The sequence below is a fragment of the Metarhizium brunneum genome, chromosome 1, assembly GCF_013426205.1.
Source record: "Metarhizium brunneum chromosome 1, complete sequence".
NCBI lineage: Eukaryota > Fungi > Ascomycota > Sordariomycetes > Hypocreales > Clavicipitaceae > Metarhizium > Metarhizium brunneum.
In genome coordinates, this window is record NC_089422.1 from 2,753,561 (window position 1) to 2,766,328 (window position 12,768).

General features: G+C 50.6%; 3 protein-coding genes across 3 annotated transcripts; 2 read left to right on the top strand and 1 right to left on the bottom strand.

Moving 5' to 3' along the window:
• Positions 1-109: 109 nt before the first annotated feature.
• Positions 110-1,628, bottom strand: G6M90_00g008410 (uncharacterized protein; the record flags this gene model as incomplete). The annotated part of the gene is made up of 3 exons (XM_014694180.1): positions 110-417; positions 494-641; positions 729-1,628. 3 exons carry the CDS (start codon positions 1,626-1,628, stop codon positions 110-112), a joined length of 1,356 nt encoding a protein of 451 aa, XP_014549666.1.
• A 1,835-nt stretch (positions 1,629-3,463) lies between these two features.
• On the top strand, positions 3,464-4,378 carry G6M90_00g008420 (uncharacterized protein; the record flags this gene model as incomplete). The annotated part of the gene is made up of 1 exon (XM_014694179.1): positions 3,464-4,378. One exon carries the CDS (start codon positions 3,464-3,466, stop codon positions 4,376-4,378), a length of 915 nt encoding a protein of 304 aa, XP_014549665.1.
• An 825-nt stretch (positions 4,379-5,203) lies between these two features.
• Positions 5,204-5,383, top strand: G6M90_00g008430 (uncharacterized protein; the record flags this gene model as incomplete). Its single annotated transcript, XM_066129649.1, has 1 exon — positions 5,204-5,383. The coding sequence occupies one exon, from the start codon at positions 5,204-5,206 to the stop codon at positions 5,381-5,383; it is 180 nt and encodes a 59-aa protein (XP_065986075.1).
• Between the last annotated feature and the right edge of the window lie 7,385 nt (positions 5,384-12,768).

Genomic DNA, 12,768 nt, shown 5'->3' on the forward strand with positions numbered 1-12,768 from the left:
CATGTAGGGTCAATATCTCCCGCAGGCCTGGGACCAGACTCGAATTAGACATCTTCACGACCCCGTCAACCCAAACAGCACCCATACAAGCTCAACCCCCACGTCCATATCAAGCCCTGCGGTAGAAGCGCATTTGTGCTCCTCCAATGTCGAATACGGCCACGACATTTTGCAGAAACACGTCCCCCAAGATGTACGGCCCCGACCCGCCACTGGTGATAGCAACGGCACAGTAGCCGGTCATAGGATCGACCAGGTCGCGGTAGATCATGTCCGCAGGGTTCAGCCAAAACTCAATCCCTGATATTACAACGGCAAACCTTGGAGGCACTGCATCACACGGAGCAAAGTAAGAGCCCCATTGATACAAGTACACTGCACGAGGCAGGAAAGCATTGGCGACAGCCTCGGCCAAGGCTATTCGAAATTCGTCAGCATATTTAGCCATATCTTTGCAATTGAGGACATTTCTGGTGAAGTGTGGTAGACTTACGAGGCGGAAGATAGTTCATTGTCGTCCCCGTATCCACAATGTATGGGAATTTACTCTTATCCATCCTTTGGCCCCAGATTATACCATCAGGTATAATAGTGTAGAAAGAGTATCTCCAGGATGTTTCCGCTGATCCAACGAGATTTGCCTAATATTAACCTTTGTTAGCACCTCTGGATGAGGTTGTCTTAACCACCAATCTTGGTATGTACACCCCCAGGCGGGCACCACTTACAATGATTAGGTCAGTCTCGGCGTAGACATCACTCGCTCTCTGGACTCGCGGCAAGCCACCCCAGGCAATAATTCCATCCGAAGAGTTCTTAGCCAGGGCAACACTGAAAACCGGATCTATGCTTCCTTGCATGATAGCATTTGTCAGGAAAGGTACATATTGGATGGCATTCCAGGCAGCTTCTTGTCCAATCTCCCCATAGAAAGCACTTGTAATGGATGGGTATGCAAGACCCAAGATGCCGACCGTAAGGTTATTACCGTGCCAATAGGTATAGTTAGCGAGCCCAGCTTGTTGTCTCGGGACAGAAACACCTCCACAAGAGATATCAGCGTAACCCATAGGGCCGAAGACTTTCTCGCCAGAGCCATATTTCAAATAGAAGTGAAGACCATCAATGGGACCGTTTTGAAATTTCTTTACATGGGGGTTCCCAAAAGCACATGCGGCCTGATTATGTTTCGTACCATGAGAGTCATGGCATTCGAAACCGGTTTGAACTGCCCATGTGTCCGCGCTTCCTGTGTCGAGAAGCAACCACACTGGAGCACCGTCCCATCCGCATTGAATGGCGTATTGGGTCGATAAGTTTCCGGTGGTGCTGATGTTTTGATATGTATGCTGGCCGTGTGAAGGGGGTGTTTGCAAAATTTGCACGAGGCTTGAAACCGCATTTTGATTGCTTGATGAGCCCTTGATGCTGGTAATCCTGGAATAAAGCAGAGCCGGCTTGTCGATTGTAGGAGCAGCAGATCTCGCCTTGGCTAGCTGGAAGGTAAACCCATTCAATGGTTTAGACAAGTCCCATTCGGAGGTACTTGGTGGCTGTACTGGGACATTTGGTGCTGTCACAGCAAGTCTGGCCCCGGCAATATAAAGAAAGAATCTGACCAGCACCATGATGGCGGCTGGCTATATCGATGGGAAGCAGGGGATGTGTCTGGGATAGTCAAAGAACAAGGTACTTCTTTATTTAGTGGACAAGATAGTGGCCAAAGAAGCACCCGATATCTGGATGGAGACAAAGAAGACTTAAGTACAAATGAACACAGAATCGGAGTGATGAAGGATGGGGAATGACAATTGACAACTGAGCTTCATTGACAGCTGCAACATTGAATGCTCTGCCGCATGATAGTGGTCAGATATGAGCAAGTCGTAAAACCTCCAGCAGGCGGGACACAGTAGTCTGAAGAGCCAAGGCTGCTGGTTTGCGCCTTCCGTTTCTAACGCCGTCTGCGAGCTCGAAACAACCTTCGAAGTTTGCTGAACGAGAGGAGAGAATCCTAGACAATTCTTCTACCGAAGCATGGCCCCAATTTTTTGGGCTCCAAAATTGTAGGAAAGCTCTCGTTTGATGCGGTATTGCTTCCCTTTCTGACACGGCGTGGTTCATGTCGTTACGCAAGTCTTCATGGCTGATACATATCTAGCCATCTGTACGCACAAGACCTCAAACAATCTCGGGAGGCAAGCGAAGGATAGTTCCTTGGAACTATAGTCTCCAGAGTTACTCTACTCAAATTCCCGATGCCGCTCCATACGAAGTGACGGGAAAAGAATGATGATTATTGTTTGGAGGCTATTTTCGCCCAGGAAACAAAGTTGGTCGCCTGCGTCATTGGTAACTACCTAGGCGCAGAACCAGGACATGGCGATGAAATACAAGTACGTACCATGTATACTATACTCTTATCAGACATCTGAAGCTTCGATTACTTGTATATAGCCTTGCACTTGGTAGACACAAGACCGAGCGGAAACCAATTGCGAGCTACAATTTAGTTGCATGGGGCTACAAACTGGCATGACATCCAACGTCCCATGTATCCAGGTTGATACCACTAGACAAGCCAAGGTGCCACGTAACACGGCAGTTTGGCCTGCATATCCGTGCTGCATCATGAACACCGACTTGTGGTTTTACAAGATGTCGGTAAACAAAACGACAATCTCGGCTCTGTGCCATCATTCAACAACAGGAGGGCCTACAAGCTCGTATACGGAAATTTGTGCCATGGGCACTGTTTGCCCTTCATCCTTGACAAAGGCCCGGTCTGATGGGCGATGGGCGCATGTGGTCGGGTTCAACGGCATAGATGCAATGTCTAAACATGTCATAACGGTGTGCCGATTCCCAGCACCTCTGCGTAACCACAGACTGCAAATCCAACCTCAGGGGAAGCTGTCTACCTAGTACCTATTCTGTACTTATTAGGTAGGTAGTCAGTTATGCGCTACCACACCTGTCAGTCACTCTTATCTGTGCCTTTGGGCATGAGCCACATGGCTGACAGGGACCGAAATGCCACAGCTTGGCTCCAGAGGTCATCGAAAACCAAACCCAGCAACCAAATTCCTTGGGCGTGCGCATTCTTCCCCACACTCCAATGATAAACGGTAGCGCGGGGAAACGCTGCTACCCCAAAATGCCGACTGAAGAAATCGCCTGGAGCTCTCGCCCACTGAGCTTCCAGGACGGAACTCCGGAGCCTCGGCCCGCCGCTATGACGAAGAATCACAAGGACTTGATCTGATCCTAGCTGTAATAATCATTGACTAGTCCGCAACTTGACCCCTTTCTCTCTCTCTCCGTGAATGTCATGATAACGGGCAGTGTTCCCATCAGCCGTACACCGCTCAACGCTCTGCTTCATAACAATACCATCATCATATATGGACAGCAACCCAAAAGAATAACCTGATTCACGACAAGAAAAGTGGATGAGCAGAAAATGTCACTAAATCCAAAGCCTGGCGCCTCTTCTAAAGCCGCCGACCAAGAAGCCCTGTCATGGATGCAGAACCTCAGCCCAGCCGTTTCGTACTACGACCCTCATCATGAATCACCAACTTCGGGAAAGGAGCCTCAACTCATTCTCATCCTATCATGGATGGGCGCACGACAAGTCCATATATCGAAATATGCACTACAATATAGGAGAATCTACCCATCATCACGAATCCTCATCGCGCAATGTCCCCTCACTCATGTCGTGTTCCCTTGGCGCACACGACGCGACCTCTCTCCCGCCCTGCCCTACCTTCGCAACATGTCGGAGCGCCAACAAAAAGCAGACGAAGCCGGTGATACGTCACCAAAGATGCTTATCCAAATGTTCTCAAACGGCGGCATCCACACAGCCAGTTGTCTCCGCAGCATGCTCCGCGGCGGACAACCACACGGCACACCAGTTTTACCACGATATGTGCTAGTGTTCGACTCTTGTCCGGGGTATTTTCGGTGGATGAGCTCCTACAACGCCCTGATGCAAATGCTTCCGTGGTGGACTGGTCCCGTCGTGCACTCCATCATCGCCATGGTCTGCTTGTACCACTTCCTCCGCCGACTTCCGGCTATTCAAAATCGAAATGCCCGAGCGCTCAGATCTCCAGGACTATTAGCAAGAGAAGAGAGGCGGACATATCTATATGGAACAGAAGACGACTTGATCCTGTGGCAGGATGTGGAAGATAATGCCCGAAAGGCCAAGGAGGCTGGCTTTACTATCAGACTGGAAAAGTTTGTGGGTGCCAAACACGTGGACATCATGAGGGCAGAGCCAGAGCGCTACTGGAAAGCCATACAAAATTCATGGTCGGACGGGCCACCAACGGGATATCAACAACCACCATCGAGCGGCTCGTAATTACAACCTGTCGCAGTACAACTTTGTCGAAGTTCTGGTTGGGGTTGTCGGAGAATAGAGGCTGTTAAGACGGCATACCGTGGCAGGAGCAGTGTATGCATGTAACTCACGTTCATATGATTTGAAACTAGGCTCCCTACTATTGTCGTTCATGGGAAATGGCCAAGGTTTCTCATTTGAGTTGGGGCTTTAAATGTCGGCCCATCACTTCTCTCCAGCCCTTTTTGCCACGGATCACGTTATGTCTTATCCGAATACAATATGCTCACTTCCTTCACCATACTGTGATTATTAGATTTCCGACACTGCGAGTTTATTCCTCCATATCTACCTATTCCAGTAAAACACAAAAAAGGGACAATTATTCCGAGGTGGCCCATTAAAACCGTGTTCTCACTAAGCGCCAACGCCTGTAAACAGTTTTCCACTCGGCTAACCGCCAACTCCGTCGCCATGCCTAGACAAGCCATCATGAAATGATTAATAACCAACAATCCTGTGCCGTTGGCCGAATATAAAAAACCGCTCTTGGGAAAAAAAAAGGAGGCTTGGTTTTGCCAAAAAAAAAAAAAAATCGCATCGATGGGGACTTGATAAACGAAGAGATAAATAATGTACCAATAAAAAAAATAAACAAAAAGAGGAGAAGACAAAGCGGCATAGATACGTGGACACGTAACTTCGTAAGGGTGCACTCATGATTGCCCATGATGAAATGCTTGACAACCGGATTGCTCCCGGCCCTGCTTTCGCATTTCCTGGGTCTGAGCCCTGGATGTACGATCATATGATCGGAATTGCACCTCAAACCTTTTGCTTCTTGCGATGACTTTTTACGTCGGTTTCAGCGGCCCGTTTCTCGGAAGTCATGAAGGTGTCATCGCTGATGTCACCTATGCCTTCGTCCTCTTCGGTGCATCGATCACATTCCTGATCGAATGGGTGTTGCTCGGCATAGATGCCTGGATCACATTGGCCAAAGCATCCTGCGTTTTTGGCTTGTAAACAGGCCAGTTGCTGGCCTAGATCATCCCACGTCTGTGACTCGCCGCACCTCGTGCAGGTACCTGCGAAGACCAAAAGACGACACATCACCAGTCGAGTTTAGTATGAGTGATAAGGCGCGAGAGGCCAAGCTGTCAATGATTCTTGGTCGAGAACTGTTGAGCGTTTTGAGATGCAGTTTGTGGTGATCTGTAGCGTTTCTGAATTCCAAGTCGTGCCGGTCCCTGAGGTTTGGTGACGATTGCCGCGTCGGTCTCGGAATACAAGGGTGGTGGTGTATTGGCGTGTGAATGGGAAATACGGCTCAGCACGCCTGAGAGGTAGTGCTTTGGTGCTGCTTGGTGGGAAGGTGAGCGACCGAAGATACGGAAAGGTCAGAACGAGACAGCCGAGGGCGAAGTTTATCGAAATAGCGCACAAGCTATGTGGTAAACACTCGCGTTAGCAGCCCGTTAACTGGTCTGGTGTTGGCCAGGACAAGAAGTACAGGGCGAATGCGTCCGCTGTGCGGTAGGAAGACCCGTTATCTGCATCCACCAAGGACAAAATGACGGCCAAGTCCCAATTCTGGTCAACAATAAACAGGCAGAGCGCCCCTTGCGAAGAACTACAGACGCGCATGTGCGGAATGCTTGCATATGCGTTGCACAGAAATGGCGAAAATAGGTCGGGGGAAGTATGGGATGTGGTCATGATGCAACTGGGATTCACAGGACTTACGCTCGCAGCTGACGCAATAGAACCTTTTCGCTGTCCCGACACTGGGCGCAATGGCTCGTGGGTTCGCCAAGGTGAGCTTGGTGATGGGTGATTGATCTGACGGGTTCTTGTCCCTGGTCAACCCGGTCTAGTCGTCCAGCCGGCCGTCTGCAATGCGGTTGATGGGACAAGGGCAAATCCAAATCGGTCTGTTCGTGTTGTGCCCCTCAACAACGGAGCGTTTCAAGATGGAGTTGCTTAGCCTAGCAGAGGCCACCGAGGATAATTGATAGTCGAGCATGAAAATGCAGGCAGCGTCGATGGAGAGTCTGGTGGTCCAAGTAGTGGCAAGTGGCTAGGATCCAAGGGCAAGGCTCCATACGTTTCGCCGGTTCGAGTCGTACCGGGGATTACAGGAGTGCAAACAAGTGCGTGCGGGCTTGAGAAGTTCGACTTGCAAGTAGCGCTGGCCTTTCTCGGCGAAGAAGCTCTGGTGCGACAGGATCGAACAGTCTAGCTAGTGCTCCAGTCCTTTGCAAAATGCGAATCAGCACTGGCGGGGAAGAAGGAGTTGGAGTTGGACGGCACTCGGTGTGGTGTTGGTGTTGGTGTTGGTGTTGGTGTTTGTGTTTGTGTTGGTGGTGTTGGTGGTGTTGTTGATGTTGTTGATGTTGTTGTAGTTGTAACAAGAAAGAAAGCAAGGAGGAAGCAAGGAAGGGAAGCTGGGCGAGGAGGGCAGGCAAAGCAGACTCGAGGCCATGGAAATGGCGGCAGGACGGGAGCAAGACCAGCAGCAGCAGGAGGAGGAGCAAAGCACTCGAGGACGGCCACCGATGCAGAGGTGTCGCTCAAGATTCGACAATAATAAGTTGACGGCGGCATGGCTTGGCTCTTGGCCAGTAGACGGCCGAGTTCCCCGTACAATACGAATAGTCGACCAGTTGACATCTAGAGGTACTGAGTACGGGAAGAGCGTTGCGAACCAGACATGCTTGCTAGGAACTTGGAACACAGACATGGAGAGGGTGGCGCACAGCTACCTACCTAGGTACTTGACCAATACTCGGGCTAACGTTTTTACCACACCAAGTGCCCTGGTACCGCATTGTATTGGATCAGAGCCTGCGGGTGATGGGCCGCAAACATTCAACGGTGGAAAGACAAGGGGGCGTGAGTTAGTGGCAGCCAGGGGGTTCGATAGAGTGCGTGAGTGGGCGAAGTGGGCGAAGTGGGTGTGCAATACGGAGCACCTATGTTACTAGCGTGCTTGCAATTGTCAACTGGGCGTGCTCGGCCAGTCAACGGCCTGGTGGCAGGTGTGTGTGTGCGCACTGGAGCATGTGGCCATGACCCTTGGACGAGACCTGCTTACGGCTCAGACATGCCTGTACCGGTTGAAACCCTACTCACTCGAAACGGAGGCGCAAAAGGACAGCTGCCAAAGGGCAAAGGGTCAACGTTTGAACTGGGTCTGGTGCAATTGTGCTTGAAGAATCTTGGAAAACTTGGCATCTTTGGACTCTGGGGTACTGTCTGGCCCACCAGAAAGTACCTAGGTACCTTTATAGGTGGTAGGTGGGCGCAAGATTGACAGGTTCCGCTTGAACATGGAATTTTACACGCAGAAAACCTGGCAACACAGGTCCCCTCCCAGGACCCGATGTCAGGAAGGCACGACACGACCGAACCACGTGTGCCATGGCCGGCTTTGGCCAGACAGGGAGCAATTGTCATCTATCACATTTTTCTGCGGCGGTCGATGGCATGGACACTCACATCTACCTCGACCTCGACTATCAACATCAAAACGCAAGTCACTCAATCCCTTGCCTTGCGAAAAAGTGCTCACTGTTCATAACAGAAAAGTGCAGTGCCGTGCCGTGCGTGTCCCTCCGCTTTGCCGTGCCGGCTACTACTAGTACTACATCGATCTCTCCCCAGATCTGGCATCAAGCCCTTCTCTCTTGTCTCCATGTCAAGGTCCACCCTACCGTGGTGCTTGCTGCTTGCTTACTTGTTTGACGTCAAACCGGTCCACGGAGTGGCTACCTAGTACGTACTCCATACCTCTCAAATTTACTGTACCGAGTACAGTTGCCACACCTCGAGCCAGCTGCCGAATTTGGGGAGGCAGAGACAATTCCCACCCTCACGGGAACCTGGCCGCCCAGGACATCCAGCCATGATACGATTTTAATATGTGGAGAGACACCAACCAAGGCTATGTAGGGCTCTGGCCGCCAGATGTCTTACTTGAGAACTGAACCCTCGCCGGCGTCTCGAGACAAACGAAGCCGAGCAGAACATGAAGTACGGAGTTATCCCGTATGGAGTACCAGGTGTTCATGGGTTGATAACAGCACATTGGCACATTGGCAAAACTGCTGAGTAACCAAGGTGCTCTGCATCCTCGCATGGTACTCTGTATACTCGGTCAACTTGCCCCAAGTTCATGCAAGGGAAGAATGTGGTCGAAGGCACTGGCGAAAAGCAGGCTCCCTTCATCCGCCTCGATTGCTTCAACAAGAACGGGTTGGTGCTGCACCTACCATCAGCATCAATATCAACATGTTGGTGATGCTAGGAGCACAAATTATATCGAAGGAGGACCGAACATCAACGCGCTAGGTAACTTCAGACGGTATCGGAGCGACGAAGCTGCTGGGCAAGTCCTCCGAGACTCCAGTTGCTCATTCTCAGGAACCTTCAAGGCTTGATTACCCGGCCGAATGCCCGTGGCTTGGTGCTCCTCCTCAGACGCCATATGCCGCACTTTGCGAGCTATTAGACCCGGCTGTTGGTGGGCTGGCCAGACAGCAGCGCATAAAAGCCCTGCTAATCCCGAGCAAACCAGTATTGAGGAGGCGGCGGTGTTGATCACCCACCAATGGTACAATATCCGGGAGATCAACGCATATACTTCTGCACCATGGAGTAGCTCTTGCCGGTAAGAGCTAGGTCCCCAGCCATGTTGGTGCTGAATGGCTGTGGCCATCCGCCGTCCGCCATCCGCCATCCACGGAGACAGCCGGTCTGGCGATATGTCTCACCCGTTTGGCCCGTGAGCGAAGTGACTTTGAGTAGAAGAGCCGAGTCAATACTTCTCAACGGACACTGTGAGCACCGGCAATACGTTCCGAGCGCCTTATAAGATGTGGTCTTGGAACAACGGTATCTTCTCCCTACTCAGTGCAGCAAAACGCCAAACCAGTCGTCGCCCAACACGAAGTTGGACAACTACGGGAGTCGGAAGTAAAATCATAAACACACACATGCGCACTCGCACATTGTTTTGGCAGGGCCTTTTTCTGGCAATTAAGCTCTGCACCAGCAGTGACACGACGACTTCGCACAAAGCAGCCTGCAAGCCCAGCCTGGCTTTCGTGGATATACGGGGTACATATGTCTGTTCTCCCGCGACTCCCTCCTTGCACGCACAAGGACAAGCATTCCACCAAAAGCGGAAATGCAATGCCACTCACCAGGTTTCGGGCTGTCATGCAAGGCCTCAGCTTATCCTCCAACAGCTCCATTTCAAAGACGCACCTGTAATTACCTTCACTGCTTGATCCGCCCGCATACCTAGGCACACGGTTAGATAGTACATGCATTGGGTGTCTGCACAAACAGGGGCTCAAGACTCGATACGCAGCGCCATGTGGTTGTGGTTGTGCTGGCGGCTTGCCCCGTACCATGTCTGCTGGTCCTACAATCTGATTCCCATGTTGACTACGGAGTCCGGAGGATCCTGTATTGACGAAGTAAGATAGATAGATATTCAAGCATGGTCCTTATTGCGGCCAGCCGGCCCGCAGTCGAATCCACTCTTTCTCAACATCGTCAATAGTGTCCCCGACCTGTCCAAGGTTCTCGTTGGCGCCGGCTCCTCCTCTCTGCCTCCCCGTCCCTGGCATGTTCCTCCGGGCCCAACCAACAGGCGCCATGATTCAGCCAGCGGCTATTTGACAGATGGGCAAATTTTGTGCTTCTGCAAATTTAGCATCGAGAAACAGAAACACGAACACACTGAGGTCAGAGCGTGCTGTTAGTTAAGCTATTCCTTTATTATCGCACGGTTCGGCCTTCCATCTCCATGATGCCTTCCTCTGAATGCTCGCCAATGCGGCAACTACAATACAGTTTGCACCAGCGACGTGAGCATTGGTTTTCAATGCCCATGCCGCTCGAGAGAATTGCAAGATGACCCTTCTGCTCCACGCCACATTGTGCACCATGGCCGAGGCATGTTACTGTTTGAGTAGAGGCCGTTTTAACAAGGACAAAGGCGGCCACATGTCATATACCCAACCGGCGTCAATATTGAAACTTCTTAGGCAGCTCAGCCTGAAGCAGCGAACCCCCTAATTCCCATCTAGCTTTCTGAGCTGCTGGTAGGGTGTTTTTCTGTTTGTATGTGTCGTAGGCAGAGACACATATCTGGTGAGACAACGTTGTCTCCAGGTCGTACAAGGCCGTCCACCGAGTATACTCGTCTCTGGCCACTAAAAACCCACGACGGACCATCATGTGCCGGCACAAAATGCGATACGGAATCATGCATTATGCGACAGGTCATAGTGCTCAGAATATTCCTGTAGGACTAACATCTGAAGATAGCCTGCCTTATTCAAACGCCGAACTAAATAGCTCCAGGCCGCGGTCTTGAGGCGCTTCCTACAAACACTCCAGGTACTGCATATACTGGCAACCTAAACTCACAGGACGGGGCGGCTTATTCTGCGTATATACGGACGCGCCTTCGGTTTTTCATGTAACGCCTGAGCGGATGGCGATGCCTAGCTTCCTGTGGCTCAGTGGCACGAACACCAGAGTCTCCTCTTCGAGACTGGCTCGACAGTTTGCAAAGCCAACATTCTTGGCCGAACTATTTTGGGCGAGTAAGAGCTGAAACTTGCGATGCTCATGCAGCCCAGCCGGCTATCGCCCAAATTTGTCTGACAAATATTTATAAGACAGACGCAGATCGACTGGGCCAAAGCCTGGTCTCGGAGCTATTGTTAGTACCTACCTAAGTAGAAAGCCATGGGTGACTGCGATTCAAGACGCTCACGCAATCATGCTATCGAAGATCGTTAAGCCATCAAGTAAGTCTCTTTGGGAGTCGACAAGGCCATAGATTCGAGAGACGGACCTTTTATAACTCCCCTTCACTTGCACTCACGAGAAATCCATGTGAAGACTCAGGAATACGATACTCCTTCCGGTATTTCCCAGGCACTTCCAAAAATACGAATCGTCTTTGCCATTTGGAATCACAATATAAAACCCAAGTGCAACATTACTGCCGAGGATCACGGATATGTTACATACATACAAGTAAGGGTCAGCCGACGGTCCTCAATAACGTCTCCTCCGTTCAAACCTTTGGCGCCGAGTTGCATTCAACATTTATGACTACGACACCTCCGCGGTGCGGTGCTTACGGTTCTGTTTTTGCCACAGAAAAATACACACACCAAACACAAGCAAACGTGAAACTACGGAGTACCTAGGTAGGCAAGGGCTTAGTCTCACCAGAACATGCTGCATGAGTGAGACGGGATATGCCCGTTGGGGTCCAATAGCTGCATGCCACAGGTGACCCAAGTACATTTACTCCCTATTGGAGAGAATACCGGCTCACCATGACCAGAGCAAAGCATACGGACTGTCGTCTCGCACATTACTTTCGGGGCCACGCAAGAGGATAGACACGCAGCGGCTACGATCAACAAACCTGCTGCATGTGTGACCAACCGTAGAAGGCTGCATAATATTGGCCCGTTCGTCTAGGCATGCGGATTTATGTTGCAGGTAAAACAAGGCACACTGTTTCTGCCAGCTAAGACACCAGTACGTACGTATTTTGGATAAGTTTCTTCTGTATGGGCTTGCAGCACTGATGACTGAGGTACTTGTCTTGATAAAGCACGATAATATAACCATCTAAATTGATATGGCTGTAGTCAGGCCTGTCGGACATGCTGCTGCAAGACTGGCACGCACTCGCGTCGTCGCCCCCTCAGCTAGCTACACACTCGACGGCGTGTGCCAAAGCACGTGTTTATTTCGCCGTCGTCAAATATCCGCCGGTATACGGAGTAGAACAGTAGAGAATAGCGTATGCCGCGTGGTGTCTCGTGGCTACATTGCCATGGCGATTCACCATGAGCCGCTTCCTACAAGACGGTCATTTTTGAGTCCGGGATACAGGTTTACTAAATCGGTGGTTACAAAGTTGACCGGATTGTTTTGGGGCAAATGATGCATCAAAGCCACAATATGTGGTAAATTATCTACACCTTCCACATCTAGGAACAGACTCGAAACAATTCACTAAAATACAACACGAAGCCTGTGTAGAATAGCCGGATTAATTCATTCACCAAAGACTACGACTACTGTACATTCCATGATTCCTCAACTCCGAGCTAAACCTCCTGACCACCAAATCAAGACTATTTTGGCAAAGTTAAACGACTTGCCGTTCCCTTTCATCCCGCAATGCACCAAATTATGAGCAAATAGCCAGAGAATTTGGCTATAAGACGAAGCAGCAGCACAACACAAAGTCCATGGCCAAGTTGGACGCTTTAGCACCTTTTTTTCTGCGAAATCCAATGTAATGGGAATGCACAAGATAGTGGAAAGAGCAAATGATCAAAAGCAGGCCAGGGGGGGGTTTA